Source organism: Aythya fuligula, chromosome 1 (assembly GCF_009819795.1).
Source record: "Aythya fuligula isolate bAytFul2 chromosome 1, bAytFul2.pri, whole genome shotgun sequence".
Lineage (NCBI taxonomy): Eukaryota > Metazoa > Chordata > Aves > Anseriformes > Anatidae > Aythya > Aythya fuligula.
The window spans coordinates 105,335,561-105,361,480 of record NC_045559.1 but is presented as its reverse complement, the minus strand read 5'-3'; the positions used below and the strand labels follow the sequence as shown (position 1 = coordinate 105,361,480).

The following is a 25,920-nucleotide window of genomic DNA, read 5'->3' as shown; positions in this document are numbered from 1 at the left end:
TGAAAAAGAAGTTTCATTTTAAGCCACTGTACTTGGTACTGAACAGCTCTGTGTGAATAACAAAAGCTGGAGGACAGTTCTAAAAGGTACATCTGAGTAATGCTATATGTCACAGAGTGCATGTTTGGTGTAGGATATGAATAATAGTTGGATCTGAAACAGCAATTAGAGAGCCTAATTCTTCAGAGTGCTCAACATTTTGTACCATCACTGAGAACTACTCCAAACTCTGTGATATGAAGTATTGAGTCTTGTAGGGCTGAATTCAAGTTTCTTAACCTTAACACTCTCTTGTACCACTGCAATGCTCTTACTTAAGATACAACTTCACTTCTATAAGAATCCCTTTCTTGCCTAATCATTCTTCTCTATTCCTAACTGACAGAAATCCTACATGAAAACTTTTTTTTTTTTTTTTTTTTTTCCCCCACAGTTTTTAGCCCCTGCTCCATTTGCAATGAGATTTGTAAAAAAAAAAAACAACTTAGCTTAGACTACCTAGCTGTCAGAGCAATCTGGTCACAGCACATTAAACCATGAAATCCTATAGCTGGGCAATGTGAACGCCCCTCACCTGAGTATGTTGTGCTTGAGCTTGCTCTTGGCTTCCAGGCCTAAAGATGGTGTAGTTTTTGTGCTTCTTTACTCTTCTCTCCAGCCCAACCATCCTCTCTTGTGTTCTGTGAGTTGAACACAATGAGGATGGACCTCTCCCTGGGCAGGAATCGGCACAGCTGATGTTGGAGTGCTGGGGACCTAGCAGTGGAGCAGCCTGCTGAGGATGAGGGAAAGCCCTGACCAGACTCAACAGCCCTGAGCTACAACACCTCCAAGATGCACTGTCTCTACAAAGAATATAACTCCTGAACTGCATCCTGAAATTAGTTTCCTTCCTTTCCTTTTTCCTCCTCTGTATAGGACAAAAAAGAATATCCTTCATAAACAAGGAGCAACATTATAGTCAAATTTCAAGCTCTTCACTTTGAGCAGAGAGGCTTCAAGTTTCCCCATAAAATGGTTGCAAATTAATCTCCCTCTTGGAAATGGCTGGACAGTCTCTGTAGTTCAGAATAAATAAGATGAAATGCTTCTCAGGCAACTATTCAACACAGAACATTTCAGCCTAAATACTTTGGCAAGAGTACAGGAAACTGAAAAAGGGTCATCTTCTGGAAAGTGTCAAGCTACTGGCTTCACCTTTAATTAGAGTGCACTGTAACTTCTAAACTTCATGGTGATAAATGAGGTGAACTGAGGACATACCTCATTAAAAGTGTCTATTTTGTCATATTAAATTAGGCCATTGTTCTAATGCATGATAAGAACTAGACACTAGACTTAGCATACCTAAGCTTTTTGTGAAGCTTCTCAAAGTATTTGTAAATGTCTCTGACTACTTTTAAAATTAAAAAAAAAAATCTTTGAACAAGCATAAGAAAAGAAACAGTGAATAATTTCCAAAATATTGAACTCTGATTGTCAGCATTTGAGCTTCTAAATAAGCCATCAATGACATGAGTGAAGGTAATATCTGTTCATGGCATTAAATATATGAATTCTATCTGTCCATATTGATTTGCCTGTTAGCTTCGTATATATGTTTACAAACACTGAGAATGCAACTTTGAAAGAATTTTATGAAACTAAAATTCCCAATTCTTATCACAACCTAAATCTTTCTCCATCCTAACTTCTACTTTTAAAGCATTATAGCCAGACTCAAAACAGTTTAAAATATATGACAAACTTCCAATGACTCTTAAAACTGTTTTGGCTTCTCATTAGAAACAATCAAAAATCAAAATATCACAGCAATCTGTGACCTCCAAGGTATTCTATTTTTAGTACAGATGTAACAGCAACAGAGTACTTCTACACCAGTGCCCTTCATCCTTTTGGATCTAAGAACTAAGGTAGGGACACTTCCCTTTCTACTTGAAAAGTCTGTCCCTTTCCCACTCACATGCATGAGCATGCTGGTATTATCACATATTGCTCAGGATATTAGGGTAGTTACTGGCATTGACTGGTAAGGGTGCTTCTTGTCATAAGAACCAAAGTGAAAAGGTTATAGGTGATTCTTCAGGAGATCCTCTATGTAAGCATGAATTAATTCCAGTGAAAGCTTTGGGCAAAAGCTAAGAGATGTAAAGAACACAAATTTTACAATGAAAGCTTTTAAAAAGTATGCCAAATTTAGAGAACTTCAAACCAGGCTATTCAAAAAAGAAAAAGGGCTCCCAGCAGCTGTGTAAAATGATGACTGATTGAGAACGGGTTAGTAGATCATCTCATGTTTTCTACTTAATGAAGCATCTTACTGGTGTTGACAATTCCCACTGAGTGAAAATGACATAATATAATTTTACCAGCAGGATGGTGTTTAGTTAAGTTATGCTGTAGGAATGCACAAAATGGTAAAAGAAACAGATGGAGAGGAGGCAGGGGTTTACCCTACATGCAAATGAAGAGGAGCTAGTCTTCTTGTAAACTGTTCCCTTCCCAAATGGCCAAAAGACCAACCAGCTAGAAGGACTGACAGCCTTTCCTAACAGTCTTTCATCTCCCCCTGAGGTAAGAGCAGGTGTGACTACATCAGTAAACTGTCAGAACAGTATGAAAGCAACCTGCAGACTTTGGACCCTAATATATTTTGGAATGTAATCTGCAAGGGACTCTTGGCACAGCTCAGTCTGTTTAGATCCTCAGACAAGAAATGAAAGAGTCAGCAGCAGCCATCAGCCCCCAGACCCTAGTTCACTTTCTGCATTCCTGATAGTGAACCTTGCACTACACAGGCTTCCTTACCCAAACAACTATTGAAGGCCAACACCTACTACAGCCCAACAGGGAACAACCCCAATGGGATCAAAAATGAATTCCTGCATCTGGTAGGAACGGGCCATATATTCCTGAAATAAGGTGGGAATACGCCAAAGCATTTATGGAAAGTCAGATAAAATTTCTGTCCTCGCTAAATATCAGGATGCAAAGAGCTCTGCAGGTAAATCAGGAGCACATCAGAACTATGCTGGATATGTGGTAAAGCACATTATACAGCAGCTATTTTCTTCCCAGGAACACTGGGAAGCAAAAGAGAAGTTTGGATATTTCCAAATTTTTTTTTTAAGTATGTTGTCAGACTATCTGTAGAGGTTCTCTGAGTCTATAGGGTGCAAAAATTACAATAATCACATTTATTTTCCATTGATATCTCAAGCATAGTAATAAAGACAGCAAAAAGCAGCACCAATGTATGGCAAGTAAAGGACAGCTTTTGCTAAAATGTAAACCATGATGGTTCATTCTTTTGGAGGAAACACCCTTGTTTATGGACGTACCAAGATCTCTAGCACTTGATCTGAAAAGCATACCAAAGTATTGCTCTTGCACTGAATTTGACCACAGCACACATGCGAAGTGACACAGCACATTAAAAAATGCTACAGGCATTGTAATTTGTTTTCTTAGAAAAGCTCAGTGCAGATTAAGCACGTGTTTTTTAGTGAGCTCATGCCTTTCACCTAATTTTCAGTGGGGACAGCTGAGGTACAACAGAAGGTCAAGTGACTTGCCCAAGGTTACCCAGTGAGTCACCGTATCTCCTGGGATCAGGATTCAGGAACCTCCTGGCTCAACATTCCTTGGTCTAATCACCACCCCATGCATTCTGCGCAATCCTTTTGCTCCCTCCTTTTCTAATAGCAGATTGCATGCAGTAACTCTTTTAAAATAAAGCCATTTCTTTCTGCATGCATTGTTTTTCCAATTTGTACAAGTACTTGGTTCCTCGTTAAGAACTGCACAGTGGTATCACTCATAGATGGAAATCCTTTTGAAGTAGTCATGGGAATTTTGAGTAACAAATGATGAACCTAAGCAATAACAATTAATAATTTTTTTTTTTTTTTTTTACAAAACAGCAGTGTTTTGAATTACACAAGCTTACAAAAAACATTCACAGAATGTAAAACTGGCTATTCCCCTTTCTTCATACTTGAACTTTCCTTCCAATATTCTTTTTCTTTGACTGCTGTCCATCACTTATGAAAGGAAAAAAAAAATCACTCTCTCTTTTAAATCCCCAGCCCAGAGGCAGTTTTTAATATTTCTGGCTTAAAAGAATTCTTCGGACTGAAAGAAACAATAGTCTGAAGTGCAGTTTCTTTTCAGGAGCAGACATAAAAAAAGCCACAATCAGACATTCATACACCAGTCCTGCAGACTTTACACAAAACAAACTTCTACTGAAACGTCTTGTTATAACAGACTTCTGTGGGAGATCACAGATACATAACCCCAGTCAGACAGACAATTTGCAGGCAAGATTCTGTCCAGGCAATGCAGACTAGGCAATAGAAACCACTGTGACCACAAAGACTCAAATTATCATTAAAATATGTTGTCCATGCTACATCTGCTATGCTATGGGACGTGTACAAGTGAAGTCAAGATTTTAATGAAGTGGGATGTGGCAATTCCCATTTCATGTCTCCCAATTCAGAGTAACTCACAAGGAATATAATTTGCTGTAGCTTATTGTAAATGAATGAACTCCAGGAGAGTAGATAGTGGAAGAACGAATACATTACATTGCCTGCTGCCTGTATTTTTTTTTGGTAATTCTGCCTTCTTCTATACTTTAATATCTTCATCGATGATCTGGACGAGGGCATCGAGTGCACCCTCAGTAAGTTCGCAGATGACACCAAGTTAGGTGCGTGTGTCGATCTGCTTGAGGGTAGGAAAGCTCTGCAGGAGGATCTGGATAGGCTGCACCGATGGGCTGAGGTCAACTGCATGAAGTTCAACAAGGCCAAGTGCCGGGTCCTGCACCTGGGGCGCAATAACCCCAAGCAGAGCTACAGGCTGGGAGAGGAATGGTTGGAGAGCTGCCAGGCAGAGAAGGACCTGGGAGTGATGGTGGATAGTTGGCTGAATATGAGCCAGCAGTGTGCTCAGGTGGCCAAGAAGGCCAACGGCATCCTGGCTTGTATCAGGAACGGTGTGACCAGCAGGGCTAGGGAGGTGATCGTCCCCCTGTACTCAGCTCTGGTGAGGCCGCACCTCGAGTACTGTGTTCAGTTTTGGGCCCCTCGCTACAAGAAGGACATGGAGGTGCTTGAGCGGGTGCAGAGAAGGGCGACAAAGCTGGTGAGGGGCCTGGAGAACAAGTCCTACGAGGAGCGGCTGAGGGAGCTGGGCTTGTTCAGCCTGGAGAAGAGGAGGCTCAGGGGCGACCTTATCGCTCTTTATAGGTACCTCAAGGGAGGCTGTAGCGAGGTGGGGGTTGGCCTGTTCTCCCACGTGCCTGGTGACAGGACGAGGGGGAATGGGCTTAAGTTGAGCCAGGGGAGTTTTAGGTTAGATGTTAGGAAGAACTTCTTCACTGAAAGGGTTGTGAGGCACTGGAACAGGCTGCCCAGGGAAGTGGTGGAGTCACCATCCCTGGAGGTCTTTAAAAGACGTTTAGATGTAGAGCTTAGGGAAATGGTTTAGTGGGGACTGTTAGCGTTAGGTCAGAGGTTGGACTCGATGACCTTGAGGTCTCTTCCAACCTAGAAATTCTGTGATTCTATACGGTTGGAGTACTAACTTGAAAAAAACTACTTGATAGTGTTTATCTGCCAAAGAGGAAATCAATTCCTACTTTATTCTGCAATATGGAAGACTGTGGGTTCAGGCATACACAGACAAAGCGAACTTGTATTGATAATGACTGTTCTGAAACATTAGGCAAAACCCTGCTTCATTCTCAATTCCCTTATGGTTGCACAGATACTGATACTTCACTCTATCTATTTTGCTTCATGTTATGATGTTTCAGAATCCACAGCAGCTTCTCAAAGCATGGCACTGCTTAATCCAATTCTTCATGAGGTTACACATATACAAAGATCAACATAACACCAGAAAACCTCTGAAAACTCAGGCAATGCTGCTGCTGTGTCTGAGTCGCTTCCTGAAGTCTCTGGTAGAGAATTTTGCCCTCAACCCCCTCGCTTCTCTTCAGGATTGCTTCACAGTTGGTGGGAAGGCAAAGATCCCTAATCTAGTCAGACTCAGCAGTACATGGTAGATAAAGAAAGGCTCAAGCATATTCAGGACCTGAGGACTCATTTTTTCCATATCATACCAATTTCCTCCTTCCCTATCTCCAATTATCCACACAAAGGCCATTACAAACTGGCTCAGTTTCACTAAAAATGCTAGATTTAATCGCCATGTGTGCTGCAGGTGGAACAATTATGTATTGCATTTAACTGAAGTTAATCACACTGTTATAGGACAAATGAGGAACTTTTAGTCAAAAATTTTAACCAGCACCCTTTTGTACATCAGATGCTTGTGTTTTGAAACATCGTTTAAAGTTTCTGCCCTACTTTTCACCTCTCATGAAGTTTTGACTGTCCATCTTCTCTTGTAAGCAAAGGGGATATGTTGATGAGGGCCTAAATCAAGTGCTTCTGCTAATGGAATTTAAAATAGAACCTTGAAAAAAGGTTCAAAGAGAAGGAATCAAATAATACTCCTGATGTACGTCATCAGAGTAGATTTGGATGACTCTACACTCTCTCTCTCACACTCCCTTTTTTGTTGTTTTAAGAAAGCAACTCTGTCTAATTATCACTACCTGGATATTTGCCTAAACTTTGTCTGTCATGAAAGAAATATAATACGAAAGTCAAATATCCTTCATCATCTTTTCATGTTCCTCTAAGATTCTGTGCCCTTGGCAATGTATCCCCCTTGAAATGAAAGGCTACAAAAGATTTGTACCTGTCAAGTCTGAAGCTTTCTGTTATCTGCTTTATCTTGACAGCCTTGAAATCAAAGGGCTAAATGTTCAGTAGTGGCAAAGAAAAGATGACTCTGTACTTAATTATGTTGAGTGCATATAAAATGACCACACGTGGTAAAACATGGAATTAGAGTATTTTTGGTTCTCCTATGTACATCAAAAGCAAGACTACTACTTAAACATCATACATATTGTTCTTGGTTTCAGTTTCTCCTGCAGAAGGGTCAGAGTCATATAGTTTTTTTCTAAAGTTTACATAGGTTAGATGTGGTATACATGGCCCTCTTTCTACAACTCTACTTCAGGCTCGGGCCCTGAAGAAATACTTTCAACCCCACTCAGAACTCTGTATAATGGTATTTTTGATGTATTTCAGTGAACTGCCTCAGTTCACTCCAGGAGTGATACCTCAGTTCTGAAATGGTCTCCTTACATAAAATTGTGCTCTTTAATAAAATCACTACACTTTGTTGACTGCATTCATGTCATTGTTGTCTTCAGTGATGGTATGTGCCACAGAATGGTGGCATACGGAAAAAGATTTGCCATTAAAAATGTTGTTCTCTAGTTTTAGTTTCTGTACAGGTCCTTGATTTTAGGTGTTCAACTATGTAACACAGCTGGAGAGGAGGCTGGAATAACATCCACAAAAAAAATGAGGCTGAGAGGAGACCTTGAAAAGTCGTCTTGTCCATCCCTCTGCCATGAGGTAGGATCAGCATCCCCTAAGCCATGGCTGTTTGGCCAGCTGACTCCTGTAAGCCTCCACTGATGGAGATTTCACAACCTCCCAAGGCAATTCATTCCTGTGCTGAACTGTCTGTATGGTTAGATGACTTTGGCTAACGCTTAAAGAAAAGCTCCCCTGCTGCAATGCAAAGGCCGTTACCCCTTGTGCTGTCCCAGGTGGACATGGAGAATGATTTATTATGCAAATTTTTGCAACTATTATTAGATATATTTGAAGACTGCTTTTATGCCTCCCCTTTAGTCTTTCTATCTCAAAAGTCACATGTTAGAGATAAAGAAAATTAATGAACAGAGGTTTAATTAGTTCCATGTAGAATTTTTTAAGCTATAATCTAAAAATAAAATACTTGGAAAGAAGATCAGTAAACCATATTACTCAGGAGGATACAAGGAGTAATAGCATGCCAGCACAATTATATAATAGAGAAATAGGAACTTTGCAAAAGGTCAAATGGACAAGAAGGCAGAGCTTTCTCTGTATCCCCTCTTAAAAAAAAAAAATGAAGATTAATGGAAAGAATAAAGATGCATGTAATTTAAGTTATTAAACTCATGTAATTTTCACTGAGCTAAACTGGAGCCTTGCCTGCTTAAAGACTGCAGAAAGGATGCTTTTGTGTTTAAGGAGTAGATTGAAACCCAAGAGGCAAATTTAATCCTTGACTTTCCTTAAGACTTAGTTTGTGATTTTGGCAGTCACCAAATTTCGGTATCTCAATTACCAATTGATAAAATTGGCAGTAGCTCCAGTTCTTTTCTCCTGAACTCTTCTTATTTTGTTTTTGCAGATGATACACCCTTCAGGCTGGTGGATTGTTTGCACTGAAGCATGCAGGACTCCAGCATAGGAAGGGCTGAAGTCATCAAAGACTTCTGAAAGCTACTGCATGACGAAACACAACACCAGGCTACTAAACAGAGAATTGTCATTATGCAAGAGAGACGTTAAACGTAACTTGAAATGTGTTGATTGTATCTTTAGAAGTTGTTATATTACAGACCTTTAGGGGATGCATAGGCTGGTTTATAATTCAGCATCATAAAAACAACAAAATCTCCTATCAAAAGGCTAGAGTATTGGAGTAAAAATTAAAATCAGTTATTTTTGTTTCCTGACAGTTATTTTAATAAGGGATATATGAATTAGCAATATGCCAGCACTGACCTATGAAAATATGTTAAATAAATGTTGAGATCATGGATAATCATGGGTTCTTTAACACTTTCCTCCAGATGTTTCTGTGATGCAGGGAAGTACATGAAATAACAAAGCATCATTTTTTTTTTTCTTTTTATAGTCCATAGTCTGATGACAACAAAGACTTGGAGAATATCTATACGCTGTGCCTAAGACAGTTCTGAGAAGAAGCTATGGAGTGCAGGGCTATGGAGGAATACCATGAAGAAGTTGCTTAAAGTCCCATAAGACATCTCTGTGCCACAACATGGAGTTGAACTCATGACTTCAAGAAAGAATCCAAAAGACTGTTTTTGTGGCAGCAAAGCTACTACTGTCTACACTGATAACAATGAGTCTGCTGTGAGAAAATAACTGCATACGGATTTACCACTAGTGGCTGAATGTCTTGACAGGCTATGATTTTAAAATAACATTTATGATGTAAGCATTTATACTCTTCATTCTGAGGAGAGACTATATTATCACTTTAAAAGCTACAAGATATCCTTGTTAGTACTGTTTTTGTTGTTGTTGTTGTTGTTGTATTTTCCTCATTTTATGCACTTGACACTGTACAGAAATTATTCCTGATTTTGCTACACGCAACTAGGACAAGATTTGGGTCCTAGATGCTTTGTCAATCTTTATAGACAGGTCTTCACATCTTGTCATCTAACCAGCATACTAAGAATTTGGTTGTATCTATTTCTTTCTGTGCTTTTGTTTACAGCTCTTTACAGATCTTGCCTGTTGATTCTGCTCATTCATATTCTCCCCCTCAAAAACTACCAGTCAAAATCCAACTATTTTTTTCTAAAAGGAATAAAATAAACTTTTAATGCATAATGTGGTAGAAACTCTGGCAACTCAAGCAGCATGCTTTATTCCACAGCAGGCTGCTTTTTGGCTTCCTGTACATGTATCCAACCCGAGTCCTTGGGCTGTGCATTGTCCTGTTTGGTTGAGCTGCAGTTCCATTTACTTTGGTTGCCTTCCAGGGAAGGAACACAATCCTCAAAAATGCTCTTGGATCCTTCAGAGTGGAAACAGGAGCACTCAGGTCACCTTGAAGTCAAAGTAAGGACACCCAGCCTTTCTTCGGAACAAGTCCATACTAATGATGCTGTATCTACTACAGATGCACACTTGGCAGGGTTATTTAAAAAACTGCAGACAGTGACTCCAGTATGCCTAGCAGCTCACCTCACTCTTCATATTGACAAAAAGGAGCAGCTTATGCTTCAAGCCCTGAGAATCCCCTCTGTCTTGCAGGGCATCTCCTACCCTGCAAAGTGAACTACACCAAATAACTAAGCTGCTGTAAAATTAAAACTACACTCTACCCACAGGACAAGGGGGAACTTTAAGACTTCTGGATTGAAGGAAGAAATCTGGTCTCCAAATAAAATAAAGTAAGGTTTTCCTCAAAGTGCTTAACTAAAGAGTATCCTTGCCATGCTTCAATTTTTCATCCTATTTTGACCTTTAATTTAACGTAAGTACTCAAGCAATTTTAGCTGTGTTTTCTTCTGAACATCTCCCACTTAAGGCCACACACACAAAGGTCATTCTGTGATTTGACACCCCTCCTTTCTTCAAATCTTATGGTAAGGAGAAAAAAAAAAGGATGTTATTTTAAACAACCTCAAACTAGAGTTTTTTTATCCATTAGGGTACTTATTTATCCAACTGTTTCAATTCATGCCTTTTTTACATTGAAAATTATAGCTTTTTATGGATTCCTATAAACTTCCAAGGTATGAAAATGGCTCTTTTTCAAAAATGTGCCTCTAGATTACTAAAAATAATTCACTTGTGTTTACATTTTCTTTGAGTGGAATTCAAAGTAATAATATGCATATCTTCTGTTCATCCCTATCTTGACTGATCTATGCTTTTCATTTCTAATCTATTTGCACATATATCTATTGATAAAATGACAGTTCAGACACATCGCCCATGACTTCACACAACAGGTATATACCAACACCAGCATCCCCAAAGGGTCCTTCATACAACCATGACAATGCCTACAAACTGTCATCAGTAATTATCAGTTTTGGATGTCAGAAGATACAAGCCGTCCCTCTAACAGACTGGACTCTGCATGATAGCCTAAGTGAGACAATCTATCTTTTTGTCCCAGTTCTAGATCAGATTCATGATGAGTTGTCAGCTTTATGGCATCCAGGTTTGATGCCACTAAACTCACCTGTTGTTCAGCTGTCTTTAATGTATTGCCGTACTTATCTCGAAATGCTCTAAACTAGCAATTTCAGACAGCTTTTCTTTTATTACCAAACCATCTTGTTTATTGAAATAAAGTATCTATTCTGGGGACTCATTGTGCTGTAAGATTTTATGCTTTCATGCAACACATGATCCCTCTCCAGCTTCTGACCTCAATTCTTTGAGGCACTGTATGCTGTAGTGTTAGTATCACTAATCATTGAAGGGCCTGGATACTACCATGCAAGCTGATTTTTCATACTTGGTGACCTCTGTTTGCTGAGCCAGGTATATAGCAAACACATAACTCTTAGGCTCTACCTGCTAGCTACTTGAAAATTGAACTATTGCAATGATACTCCCAAAGCAAACTTTACTTTGGTTTGGCAAGAGCTACAAGGCAATTCAGAATTTGGCTCTCTCAAAGTTCTCCTTTCCTTGTTATTTCCTTCCAAGAATGTTAAAAAAAAAAAAAAAAAGTTCTCCACTTTTAAATTGCTGTTCACTCATCAAAATGAATAGCCCACATACCAAATGTATTTCTAGTGAACACAGGTCACGAAACATTAGTAAATTAAAAATAAGCAAGATGGCAGCAGTCTCCCTCAAGGAATGTATCATGCCAGAATACAAAATTTCTTCTGTCACTAATTCTATCTTAGATCTTTTGAAGGATACAAGTAAAGTTGCTACATTAAATTGCTGTGCACTGAAGCGGAGACTGAAATGAAGTTAAGCAGTTTTTTAAACAAATCTTTAGCACCTAAATACTATTTCACTTATTTCAGGATTTAGATTAGTACCACATTTTACCATAAAGGTGGAATTTCAATACCATTAGAAAAATATTAGCATTTTGCTGTTTTCCACTAAAGCCTTGTCTGCAGGCAGTACACCTTCCCAAGAAAAAGTTTCATAACAACAGAGCATGCAAGTAGTTCAAAAAGGTGTGTTACTTTCCACTGTGTATACACTAAATGAATATGAATTAAACCATATAAGCCAATAAGCCAAACACCTTCTCAGGAGGGATATGTATTGACATTTTTGGACAGTAGCAGCAGCCTTTGAATTTTCACTCTGACTACTGCTTAAAAACGACACTGTCAGAAAGGAAACACCTACTGTGCGCCTTCACTTGCCTTCTGATCCCTTATTAGTTAACCCTGAAGTGCATATGTATACAGCCTTAATCCCCAAGCGAGTATCTGGACCAGGGGAAATCTGGAATTAATTGCAAAGTATTTTGGTTACTAATGCAGCTGTTACAAGTGTTTGATTTGGCAAGCGAACAGAAAAGGCACTACATACCAATTTCGTGAGCCACTGTAAAAGCTGCATGGAGGCCGTCATCTTCAATCACTGCACAGCTGCGCTCAGGAGAGCATATGGTCCCAACGTCTGCCATTCCCAGAGTATCACATGAATGATGCCCACATAAATCCTGCCCAGGAAGGAAAAAAAAGAGTCATTAAAATAAATTTTTACACCCATAGGTAAGAACAGGCTAAAGTCACCAGTCTTTTGCAAACAGCAGAACCAGCAAAAGAAGTTTTCACCTATAGATCTCAATGCAGTTTAAAAGCATGATGATCCAATCCAATCCCTGCTAAAGTCAATGGGAGAATTTTCATTGCCTTTAATGGGCTTTGGATATGATCTATAATTAATTATTTTTATTTACATTTGCATTTCTGCAGTGCATACAGATGCTCAAACTTCCATTGAGCTAGATATACAAAACACATGCCACAGCAACATTTCTCCACTGACAATAAAAATAGAAGAAATATCGTCTTTATTTACAGAAGGTGAACCCAAACCCTGAGAGCAAGTTTCATATTCCTAATCAGTTCTTCAACTACAGTTTGCCCTCCTTTTCAAAAGGCAAGTCTTATACTTGTACCTAAAGAAATGAGATTGTTATATATTAAACCTCATGTCACATCTGTCAAGTAGTACAATGATTAATAATGTATTACCCAATATACCAAGTATTTAAGCAATTCTCAAGGGTTGCTTAAAAAGTCAGCAACAGGACAGAGTCTATTCCTTGATTCCTAGTCCTACTAGCTCAATGGCTAAGTCACATACTTTCTACTTGCAGATATGGGGTGTCTCCAGAAACCATGCAGGTAGCACTAGTTTTTTTCTTTCCATTCCAGGATAGCACTACTACTGAAAGAGGCAGCTTTGGTCAGACATACAGCGTTTTAATTGTCAGTAATAACTTTTCAGTACTGCTGCTGAAGCAGAGGAAAGAATATCAGTTTTAATGGACACATGTACATAGGGTTTTTTGATTGAGAAGGAAAAGTAGGTACCATGGAATTTGGAGCGCTCCCAGATTTTTCATTGTGGTTGAATGAAAATGTCATTTTCAAGGCATTATAGTATTATCAAATGTTATTATCAAAATGATCAAAGAGTACTTTTTTCCCCTTCATTTTTAAGACTCTCTTCTTCCCTTCAGATCTCCTTTTCTAAAGAATTTCTTTAATGAAACCTTTCACAATTAATCCATCTACAGATATCCTGTATGAGGCTCCAGGTCAACAATATTCACTGATTATAGCAGTTCCAAATGTATGCGAGTTTGAAAACACATTCAAGTCCCACTGAAATCAAAGAAAACACTGAGTTAACAGATAATTTGAGGCAATATATCTTTACAAAAAAAAAAAAAAAAAAAAAAAGTCATGCTCAAGTTAGATGAAATATTAGATATAAGGAACAAGAATTTCTGATCAGTTTTTCCAGCTTCCAAGTGTCTGGGTATCTGGGAACTCTTTTTTGTAAGTGCACTCTAGGTGCTACTTAATGTCAAGATTTAAATGCCAACATACCAATTACCAAAACAGTCTTACCAGAAGAGAAGGAATAAAGTTCAAAAACATTTCAATTCCCAAATTTTCACAGGTATAACCCATGGCTTAAGTAAAACTGCCTCTCTGCAGCAATGCAGGGAATTTTATTTATGTCTGAGTCCTCTCTAACTTGGACATTCAATTAGACCCTCAGATTTTGCTTCTGGATCTGCACCGGTTATGGGAAGATACAGAATAAGGATGCATGTTTTCAAGGACTCTAAAAGAAATACAGTTTTTCAAGTTTTATTTGGGCAAATATTATCCTTTACAGCATTTCTGGACCAAGGTTGGAGAGGCCCTGATTGAGGTCATGTAAGTATACTGTCTATAATCTGGGGCATATTCAACAAGGAAGATGCAATACTTAAATTCATGTTAGTTTTGCTTAGGTTCGTATCAATTTAGCCCTCTATGTATCATGCTGAACCTGGCCCTGTCAACCTAAGGGTACATTTTATGTAAGGCGATTTTAAGTGGTTTACCTACAGCAGCATAGTTCAGGTAACAAAACTCAGAAAAACACACGGGCATCGTACCAGTATAAATACCTTTTCATGGTGATATAATTGGTCTAAATGAATGAGTATAAGCTGTATAGGAAGTAGGATACCTTTATAGTAGTTCAATTTTAACTGAATCCACACAAGTAGTTGAACTGAAATTTTTACGCAAACACCAAAAAAGCACATAAATCAGATAGAAAGCAGCTTACTAGAGGAGGTCTGAACTACTCTCATGTCGAGTGTGCCAAGAATGGTATAAAATACATTAATTCGGGCCTTGTTTCTACATGCAGATTCTGTCATTTGCTCTTCTGTTGTACCTAGGGTGTCTTTATTACTCTTTATTGCTTACATTAGGACTACTCCCAGTATGGTACAACCATATCAGCACACATATGGCTCGTGCCAGTGCATGATTTATTTCCATCTGTATACAAGAAGAAACTAAGCCAGTGATATGGCTATGGAGCTATACTAGTAGACACAACCAGACCTCACAGTGATTATCTGGATTAGACAACACGAGTATAATTAAAATTATACAGTCTTTCCAAATAGGCAATCTCAGAAACTTTCTTAGAGTTACTTCTGATGGGATCTGTGGATTTTGGAAAGTTATGACAGGGCTGTTAATCATAAGCATATATTCTGACTTTTGGCTGGTTAGTAACACTACTATAAAAATTTCCAACACTATGCATGGGTTTGTATTGTGCCACCTTCTTTAGACATCAAAAAAAATAGCTTTGCACATATGCAACCACAGAAGGAAATAACAATGTTCAGTTACTTTTCATATGTTATGTGTTACTGACATTACACTATATTGCATGTCCAGTCACTTCATCAAAGTGTTGTTTTTCCATAACTTCCCAGAGTATGAAACATATTCAAGCATCTCAACATCTTACTCGTAACTTTCAAGCTCATTTGTGTAATAGTCGTCTAGACATAACAAAGCAGGCTTTACGCTTTCTTTAGATATAATTGAACTTCAGGCCAGATAAAGTGAATTTCTTGATGGACTTTATCAGTTATTGGTCACTCCCAGAATATCCCACCTACTACCTAGCTCCTGCAACATCCCACGGGCAGCTGAAAAACGGTTGTCCTCAGATAGCAGGAAGGTGGTGGTGTGGGACCAGAGATCCCATAAGGAAGAAGAGAGGAGAAAAACTTCACTGTGCACAGAAAGCGGTGGGCTGATTGAATAAAATTGCATGTCCTTCAGGCAGCTAAGTGACCACATCTGGACTGCTCCCCCAGCATACTGGGCAAGACGGTGTGGGTAGTCCTACAGCCAGCTACTGAATTCCAGCTGGGCAGTGGTGAAGCAACGTCATAAAGAGTCTTGGAAACAAGGACAGGAAATATTTTCTGGTGTTAGCTTCTTTGCATGAAGTTGTTATTGGAGGGATGTCTACAGGTTACCCATCTGCTAGCAGAGCAGTGTGTGACTAAACTCTGAACAGAGAACATGCACAGAGCCTTCTGGTTTTCATTGCAGATGTCAGTCCTTAGTGATTGCATGAGATGAATTTTTTAAACTAATGCTGACATTGTCAATAATCAGGCAGACTATCCAGGACTTGGCTCCACTCTGGTATCAACTCACAGTCTCATTTACTCTTTATTTCTCTTGCCTCTGTATGATTTGAACTTTACATTTCTTCTCGTAACATCCCATGGTACATACTACACAGACAATTAAAGGCTATCAAGTGGCACTTCTGAGACAAATATTGTGAAAATTTGACTATTGGGTCTTTTCTTTCTTAACTCCTCATTCCCCAGTTACATACTCTTTCCCAAGAGCATGATTTTTTCTTATGGAAAATCACACCTGTTTACACTTTCACTCATTTAGATCTTTATAGCAAACTTTCTTTTGACTTACACCTCCTTGACACCACAGATGATCTGTTAATCATCTGTTAATCAATATCTGCATTTTTAGTTTTCCTGGACAGTTTTGGAAAGCAGTCTCAGACTCTTCTAAAGTAGTTTCTGGGAGATTAAAAGTTCTCATTTCCCTTTAAAACAGTTTCTCAAAAACAGGCCCTGATATAATGATGTAATCTAAGAAAATCCATGTGCATCTCTTTAATTTTTCGAACTCCACCTAAAGCACTAGGACAGCAGGGAGTCACATGATGCTTAAAATCAGTTTTGAACAATTATTTCACCATGGTGTGTAGCTTCCATTTAAAGAGTTGGTTGCTTATTAAGATTTGAATACTCATTTAATTGCCTCCAAACAGCAGCAGAAACTTCTAAGAATAAGTGTTGATATTTCTAAAGAAGGAATGCAGTCTGGCTTTTGATCTAGATTATAGTAGTTTCAAAATAGAGGAGTGAATAGGAAATGCATTTGCTACATGAGAGACAATAGATGTTAAGCCTTAAGCTTTGGCAAACAAATGACTTAGAAAAAATGAGCTGTACATCATAAGACTAGCAGTTAATTAGACAGCCTATTAGAGGCCAGGTTTTCTTGGCATTTGTAAGTACATCAAGAACAGCTGGCTGTTAGCCAAGTATACGTGGCATTGTTGTGAATGAAGATAACTGTCGTGGCTCCCTGCTGAAACAGCTGATTTATTACACCTGAAATTCCTTCATTTGTGCAGTAGCCTTAAAAATGAGAATAAACTGTTTAGTGGAACCTGATATTAGACCAGAGCCTGTGGACTGGATCCAAAACAGTATTTAAGCACCAACACAAACAGTTTGGTGGAATGTAAGTGCAGAAGAACAAAACTAGCTCATGTGTCTCCTGGTATTTGAGTTCCCTATCCTTCACGGGGCTTGTAGCTTGTGACCTTATGGGCCCCAAAGTACCACAGTTTTACAGTCCTGAGCAGCTTAGCACTTATCTTATACTTTTGTCCTTTATGGGAACCCCAGCCTACAGATGCTCTCAGACTGTATCTATGAGATGGGATTATCAAACACAGTTCCACATCACCTTCTTTTAAATCACAGCTAAAAGCTTTTATATCTCTGTGTTTGCTTGCTTGTTTTTCTGCTTTCATTATGATGGCCCAGCAATTAAAGACTTTGCCCCAAAAGACTCAGCTTCAAATTCCTCTGAGGGATGAGGACACTTAGAAGCATGTTTCTTAGAAAAATGCCCTAACCACCAGACTATGGTCTGCAATGAAGTCATGCATGCGTCTGTACGTGTGGGGAGTCGGGGATCCTCCTGTTGCAGCCCACGTGCCAAAGGTTTCCATAGCCCAGACTGCAGTTAGTGCTTCCAGCACTTGATTGAGGGACCTCATTTTTGGTCCCTGTTCCTCAGACTACTTCTGTAATTTACATTCAATAGCCCTTCAGTAAATTGCAGAAACAGTCTTCCCTATGCTTTGGGAACACAGGCCTTCTTGCTCAAAGCAGTTCACTCCAATCGGCAGCTTCAGGTCATGATTTCTCTCCTTCCCACCACATGTATCTTGAATTACTTACTAAACGGTGACATAGCTTTGGTCAGAGGGGTGGAAAGTTTCCTTAACACCTGGAACAGCTTACAACCTACTGGTTAAGGACCTCTCCTGGGAGGTGGGCGATACAGACCTAAAATCCCTCAGGCAGAGGAAGGAATTAAACACGACTTTCCAACTTCCTGCACAAGTGTTCTCACCGCAGGCCTATAAAAGGAGGGTGGGGTCGCTCCATACTCGGGATCCACAGATCCGTCCTCCTGCGCTCAACCCTGGAAAGTAGGTGAAAGTTTATTAACCTTGCAGTGACCGGGAACAGCACCTTTGGAGACAAGTGTGAATAAAAAGAAGATAGAAAGACTAAGGCTTATCCAAACAGAAAGGATTCCCAGTATCACCCCAGGAGAGCATGATGTCTGGAAGGCAAAAGGAGTGCAAGACTGAAATTGACAGACCACTAATGGTACACTGGAAACAAGGGCTAACTGGTAAACAAAGTAATTAGGGAATGGTCTATTTTACCCTTCAACTGATACTATGACACTTAGAAAGAGAGACTTTACAAGCCCAAATGGTTCAGCGCTGTTCTGGAGAAAGCCTGCTGTGAGAAGTCCTCCTAAGAAACTGGTGGGTCTGGCTGATGGGGATGTCCAGGTAGGGGCACAAGGGAGCAGGCCTGGCAATCGCTATGAAACAGTCAGACCTGCTCCAGACAGACCCACTGAGACACTGCTTTGTCCTCACCTGCTATATTTTGAGTGGAAAGAATGAAGCCTGGTTAACTTTTGGGGAAAACAGGAGTGGCTATACCCGCCATACTTACAAACTGAAAATCATATATTTCCCTTCAGTAGGGAAACTTAAAAACTGAAGTCATCTTCCTTTCAGGTTATTACGTTAAAGTCAGGAATAAGTTTGGGGTATTTGAATACTGAGTAGTCTTTCTGAATTCTAAGTGAGGAGAAATTCAAAAAAATCCAAGGTATTTGTGATGTCCTGTTGGGACCTCCTGATCAGACTGGCAATTTAGACGTGTTCTTACTCTTTCCTTGCCATCCCAGGACACCCCGCAATGAAGTATTAGAAAGGGTCTAAACTGGACTAAGCCTTTGTGCTCTGAATGGACAAAGTAACAAAACTACTTTTATTCCTACAGCATTTAAGGAAAATGCAGTGGGATTATGTAAAGCACAGATTATTTTAAAATATTGACAAAATGCACAGAAAGCTTTTGCACTTTGCACGGGAAGGGAAAAGGCAAACACAATTTCAGTTGCAAAACAGGTGACCGGTATTTGATTTAGCTTTCCTATCCCATAAGTCTTTTGCGCAGAAACTCTACACAATTTCTGCGATTAGTGCAAATCATACTGCTTCTCCCACACAAATAAAATGGCCCATCTTATTTTTCCCTGGGACAGTATCCAAATGTTTTAGATTTGCAACAAAACTGGTGAAAAACCTACAAAACTGATTGATATCACATTATAATTTCCTCAAAGTAATGAAAATAATAATTAGTGAAATATGTTCTATTGACAATTGGTACGGTGACCTGTTTACAGGATAATAATTGTGAGGGGATGATAATACAGAAAAAAAAAAAAAAAAAAAGAAAAAAAGAAAAAAAGAAAAAAGACCCAGAGCCAAAGAAAGCATGTGCTCCACTCAATGAAATTATTATCTATGGAGTTGAAATAATCCAAAGCTTGCTGTTAAACTTCAACAGCACTGTCAGATTGACAGTTACACTAAATCACATACACAGTTACCCATGTAATTACTGTGTGGAAAAAGGCAGGACAGTGGCCTTTGGCTCTAGTATGAACTTTATGTTAGAGCCAGGCTTGATGGCACTGTCACAGATGATACTAGCAAGCACTTAGGAAAGTATTCTTTCTTGTTGCCTGTATCTACTGTGAGAAATATGTGTTTAAATTTTCACATGATTCAGAGTTGGGGGGAAAAGGAAAGGAAGAGAACTGGATTTTGTCCAAGTGCACTCAATAGTTCACTTGAAATTTAACTAAGAGTCACTAATGAAATAGATTGGAAGAATTCTAGAGGATAATTACAGAGCAGGCTGGAACTCAGAAAAGAACAGTTGGAGTTCAAGTGCAGTTTGCAAGTCACAACTAATATGTTTTTGTACTGTGATAAATAATCTGGCATGTATTTTCTGCATTGATAAGAACCTGAAGACTGAAGATAACCTGTTTCCAGCTTCAGAGAACCATTGACAATAAAGGAGTCCAAAGCAGACAAAATTTGCTGTTGACTTCACTGACATGGAGAACAAAGTGAGCTAATCTCTAGGGGAACAGGGGTTTACAAGCTCTTCTTCCTTCCCACCACACAGCCACTTCTCTACTGTCACACAGAGTGGAGGACTCACCTGGCCACCAGATGATTGAACCCTTGCATCTCTGTATTCTGTGGAGGATGCTCTGAGGATCCATGTGCACTATGGATTTACAGCTTCTGCCAAGGACTCAACCACGAGGTAGTTGAACAGCAGGGGATCCATGTATTCTCTAAGATTGCTAAGGCCATATGGCCCTAATGAGAGGTCTCACAGGATTTATCAGAAAATTACTACCTTTCTGTTACATTTCAGTACTGAGAAGTCAGACCCCCGTTGTGCTTGATACAGGCCATACTGGGTCAAAATAACAGATTGGGAAAATTAGATATGGGGAATTTAAAATAATCACTGTGGAACCCAACTGAGTTTCTGCAATACTGAGTAATAGATAATTACTGCATCCACTGAAGTTTTGCAGTCTCCTATACAGGTGATAATAATGACCAGATGTTACTGTAGTTTTCTGGTCGTTACAGAGTAAATGTGGGATTCACTGCATCTAATGGATACAGATACACGGTCTGTGCCCCCTCTGATAGCAATATAGAGCATTGTGGTAGTTTTAACACAAGTCACCTGTATCACCCAAAGCTGAACTCACGCTCATGTTTATTTACTATTTATTATGCTCTGCAGCATGAGTGCTTTAAAACGCTTTTCAGATTAAATTATCACAGAATCACAGAATCACAGAATTAGTAGGCGTTTTATTCCAGAATGAATAAATCTCCCTCTAAAAATCTTTTTCCATGGGAAATACGTCTAGTATGAATGATGATGATAATGATTTGAACCACTAGTACTAATTTTATAATAAAGGAGAGCTGCCAGCATTCTTAGTCTATCAGTGGTTATTCATTTATCTTTAAACAAGTAATGACAACAGAAGAGGAGGAGGAAGTGATGGTGCTGAATTGTGAGCAAGACTCTTTTGGTGTCAGAATAACACCCGAGTCAATGTGAATACAGGATAAAGATAATTATTATATTAGAGACTTGTACAGCAATAGGCACGCATAACTCAGGTTCTAGTTCCACATAAACAGTTGCATACAGCTGAAGACACATGTTCGACTGACAAACGATTTGCAAATATTATTCTGTTGACGCAGAGACACAAAGTTCGAGGTGGCCTCGGTTAGTAAACAAAGATGGAAAATGTACCTCACAGATTTACTCTGTGCCTCAAAAACAAGCCATTTAGAGGAAGACATCTGGATGTTCAAAAATTAGCACGATGGTATTCAGAGCCCATCAAAACACTCAGCCATGGCTTGGCGTCTCGTAGCTAAGCAACGTACTTCATACATTCAAAACATAGTTGTAAAAGTTGGATCCTCCTGCCAATTGCTGCCACTCTCATTGAAAAGCTAAACTGGAAAAAATCTTGCTTTAGCTCAAAGTGTAGCTGTTTTCTACAGGAAACATCTCTGTTCCTTTCTCATTCTTTAACCCTTTTCATGTTTACATTCCAGGAAGAGCAGATAGCTTCATGTTGACACTTTGACTGTAAGCATATAACAATCACGTGGACTCCCTACATAGAACACCATGAAAACATGTAGAGAGAAACTACAGTCCTGTATTTTCATTGAGCCAAATACTGAAATACAATGCCAAACAGTGTCCCTGTGCATGCAACTAATCATTAAAACAGATTAAGTTAGTGTGAATGGCACTGTTAGATGCATTAAAATGTAAGCCAGGCAAACTGAGGCCTGTGCTTTTCTCTTGCAATGTACTTATGTCCCTAAGCAACAGCACAAACGGTATTTGCATCTTAAGAGGAGAAGGTGATCACAGGAGCTGCAACATTTATTTTATGTACTACATGCATCGAAAAGAAGTAACTCTATGCATGAAAGACGCATTATTCTGGAGTCTTCGAAAGTGGATTACTGATCAGCACACTCGTACTCTGGCGCGAACACGTCCATCTAAAGAATTACAGATAAAAGCAAGTGCACTTTAAAGCCACATCCTAGGTTAATCCAACTAAGTTAAATAATTAATGTTAGGATTGACAGTCTGCCACCTTGAGAGTTTCTAAATCACAAGAAAACCCAGGGAAATAAATGGGAATACTGGCAGGGAAACACACCCCTTAGTGAAAGAGTGATGGATTCTGGCCCAAGGTTAATTAATAACCCATTAGAAAGGATGTTTATAGCAAAAAATAAGAATGGTCTGACCCATCCTAGGTAGCCTGCTTTCATTCAGATTGTAATGATAAAAAAAAAAAAAGAAAAAAAAAGAAAGCTTGCAAATTGGACTGATGGATTTTAAACTGCCAAAAAAAGGCTCCTGTTGCACAAGTGATGCCTGACTGACACAGAACCTAATGTTTCAACTATTTACAGCTATAAAAGCAAGCCAGGCACTTTTTTTTCCCCCACTTCTGGAGCAACTCCTTCCACAAACCATCCAAGGCATCCTTTTTGGCAGGCTCCTGTGATGTAGAAAAGCAGGAGAGCTTGAACTAACGGAAAGTCATGCAGTTATTTTTTTCGTACTTGGGGAAGAAAAAAATAAAAAAAGAAAACACCAAACCCAGACCGCTGAGGGAATATTCTTACAGAAGAACTTCATTGCATAAACTCTACCACATGTCTACTACAGCAATGTCCCTTAACGACCTCTGGCAATGCAACTAATTAGCAACTGGGCAGGGAGTGAGGCACAGCTCCGCGTGGGTGACTGGTAGGATGTGACCCTCAGCTGCTCAGGACAGCCACTTCTCACTTGAGGAACAGGAAAGAGGCTGCATCCCCTCACCAGCAGCCCAACTCACTTGACTTCTCCAGCTCTGTTTACCTGCGGTTTGCATTTACGTCCCAGCCTCGAACCACAAGCGCTGCTGGCTTCCACTGCAGCGGAGCTACCCTTTCATGCTGGAAATAGCATGTCGACCCACTCAGCGAGGAAGTCACATGTACTTTTAAGGTGTTCTGCACCAGTTTTGTTAACAGCAGAAGGGGTTCATGTGGTGACTGACACAGGGTAGGGAGTGCCACCAGCCCCTTGAACAGACCATCCCCCAGAGAGAGGGTGTGAAAAGCCTGCTAGGGAAGGACACAGCGTCATCTCTCAAGAGGGGATACGTTGGACGGCGCCAGCTGAGCCCCCTGATCAGACAAGTTGCCACCTCCCCAGCCTGGCAGAAGTCCCAGCACCACACCGATGTGGACAACCACTGACCCGCGGTGGGACAACCTTGCAGGGGAGGGCACACGCACAGGCACAGCCTCAACGTGCCAGGTTTCCGGCCCCACTTCATCCATCCCTGGTGGCAGTGCACTTGTGTGCTGGTCTCTGCAAGAGATGCAGCACAACCCAACCAAAAGCCAAGGTCATGAGTGAGAGGGCAATCACCAGGTGTGGCACAGCGTTGCAGCTCCAAGGCAGCCCTCAAACATGGGAGAGCCCAAGGACTGCCAGGGTGTCCCTGTTGTGCGCATCCCAGGATGCCTGCGGGATGGTGAGCGGCCGTCGGGTGCCCTGTTGGAGACGTCGTGCTGTTGAGGTTCACCTACCTCGCGTGTGAAGAGGATGGCGGCGTCGTAGTGCTCGTCGTGGTCGTCGTCGAGGCGGTTGTGCTGGTGCTGCCACTTGCAGAAGTTCTTGAGGGTGGTGGCGGCATTACGGTTGACCTCCAGCCCCTTCTCCTTCTCGCCCAAGACCACCACCTTCACCACGGCCAGCCGCACGTGGTTCTCCAGGCTGGCGTGCGCGTACAGCCGGGAGGCGATGGAGGCCAAGGTGAGCAGGTAGTGCTGCAGCCCCTTGCCGTACTTGCGCGCCATCGAGGCGTCGGCCACCAGCAGCAGCTCCACCTGCCGGGCCCGGGAGACGGAGCGGCGCCGCCGCCGCCTCCGGCCGCCCCCCGCCGCCCCCTCGACCGCCACCGCGTCGCGGGTCCCGCAGCTGTGGCGGGCGGGCAGCGCCTGGAAGCTGAAGCGGTCCCTGCGGAAGAGGTGGGGGACGCGGGCCGGGCTCTCCCCGTAGATGCCGGCCGCCTCCCCGCCGCGCCGCGCCGGCTTCACGGTGTAGCGGGCGCGCCCCACGGCGAAGTAGCCGTCGAGGCCGCCGCAGAGGTTGAAGACGGCGAGGGAGCGGGGGCTGCCGTCCACCGTGCCGCGGTAGGAGCAGCGAGCCGGGGTCCCGTCCCGAGCCCCCAGCGCCTCGTCGCGCTCCAGGTCGAGGAGGAAGCGGCGGCCGCCGGCGTAGAGGACGTAGCCCGCCCTGCCGCCCCCCGCGTAGGTCGGGTCGAGGCGCTGCACGACGCCGTTGGCCCCGCGGGGCGGCCCCGGGGGAGGGCCGCGACGGGACGGGGGAGGCGGCGGCGGCGGCCGGGCTCCGGCGGCAGGTGCCGGCGGCTGGGTCGCGGCGAGGTGCAGCTGGGCGGCCAGCAGCAGGGAGAGCAGCCCCCGCAGCATGCCTGGCTCGGCGGCGGCGGAGCGAGCAGCGGTGGCGATAACAGGAACGGGGGGAGAAGGAGGGAGAGGGGGAGAGGGAGAGGAGAGAGAGAGAAGAGGCGAGTTGTCCCTCCCGAGCGCGAGTCAAGTGTGGGTGGGAGAGGTAAGGATGTCAACAAAAGCCGCTCGCGTGTGAACTTTGTGTTTCTCTGCAGGGAAGAGCCGGGAGCACATGGAAGGAGAGAGAGAGGCGAAAATCCCAAATCGCTGCTGCTGGGCAGGCAGAGGGGGGGTTGTGGGGGAGAGGAAAAGGAGGAGAGGAGGCTCGGAGCCGGCAAGCGGAGAAGTTTGAGCACTTCCCACTCCTCTTGCACTTCTCCGCTGTAGTCACTGGATCATCACCATCAGCAGCAGCAGCAGCGGCAGGGGCAGGGGGCAGGTCTGCCGCGACTCGGCACTTTCTCGGGCTCCGGTGGCTCCCTTTCTTTCCTTTGCCCCCTTTTGTTTTGAAGAGAAGAAGGAGAAGGGGAGAGAAGAAAATCAGGCACCAAAAGCCGTCTCGATCGTCTCCGGTGAGATGATGGTTAAAAAGGAGGAAAAAAAAAAAAAAAAGACGAAGAAGCAGAAAACGTCCCGGATTTTTGTGCGAGCCCCCTCCCTTTATCTTTTTCTGTTGTTGTTGTTATCCCCAGTCTGCCGATGTGAACAAGAGGAGAAGGGAGAGAAATGTGAAGATGAGAGGAGGTGGAACAATGAATTTATAGCGGAATGCCATCCTGCAATGGCAATTTCAACAATTCGTCACTGCAGGCTGCCTCTTAAAGGGAGAGCTTCAAAACCACCACTCCCACACTTCCTTCTCATTTAATCAGACAGAGGGAGAGAAACTTGAGGGGAGGGGGAAAGGCGGGGGGGGGGGGGGGGGGGGGCGCGGAGGGAGGAGAAGAGGAGGGAGAAGGAGCGAGGGAGAGGGCGGCAGGGGAACGAGCGAGAGGGAGGAAGCCGGGGAGGGCAGGAGTGAGCGGCCGAAAATGTTTGTGCACGGAAAACACCAGATTTCCTTTGAATCGCTTTAAAGCCGCAACGGAGCCCGCCGGTTTGATATTTCACAACTGGCCGGGGGCGCTCGGGCCGTGCTTACCTCCCGGCGCTGCCGCTCATCCGGAGCCTCGGGGGGGAGGGCTGAGGCAGCCTCGCCCCCGGCTGCCGGGGGGGCCGGGAAGCGGCCGGAGCCGTCCGGGGGTCCCGCGGGCTCCCACCGTCTCTGGGCTGCCCCCCCGGGCTCGTCCCCTGCCCCCGCACCTTGCCGGGGCCAGCGGCAGCGCCGAGCGTCGTCCTCCCCTTCCTTTGTCTCCGCGGCCGC

General features: G+C 42.2%; 1 protein-coding gene across 1 annotated transcript in view; it reads right to left on the bottom strand.

Annotated features, from left to right (window-relative positions):
• The window catches only part of ADAMTS5 (ADAM metallopeptidase with thrombospondin type 1 motif 5), a 42,244-nt gene extending 17,401 nt beyond the window's left edge, over positions 1-24,843 (bottom strand). The window contains exons 1-2 of the mRNA XM_032191351.1: positions 23,676-24,843; positions 12,273-12,405 (exon numbers count right to left, since the gene is read on the bottom strand). Coding sequence (XP_032047242.1) covers positions 12,273-12,405; positions 23,676-24,578 — 1,036 coding nt within the window. The 5' untranslated portion in view covers positions 24,579-24,843. The remainder of the gene's footprint in view (positions 1-12,272; positions 12,406-23,675) is intronic.
• Between the last annotated feature and the right edge of the window lie 1,077 nt (positions 24,844-25,920).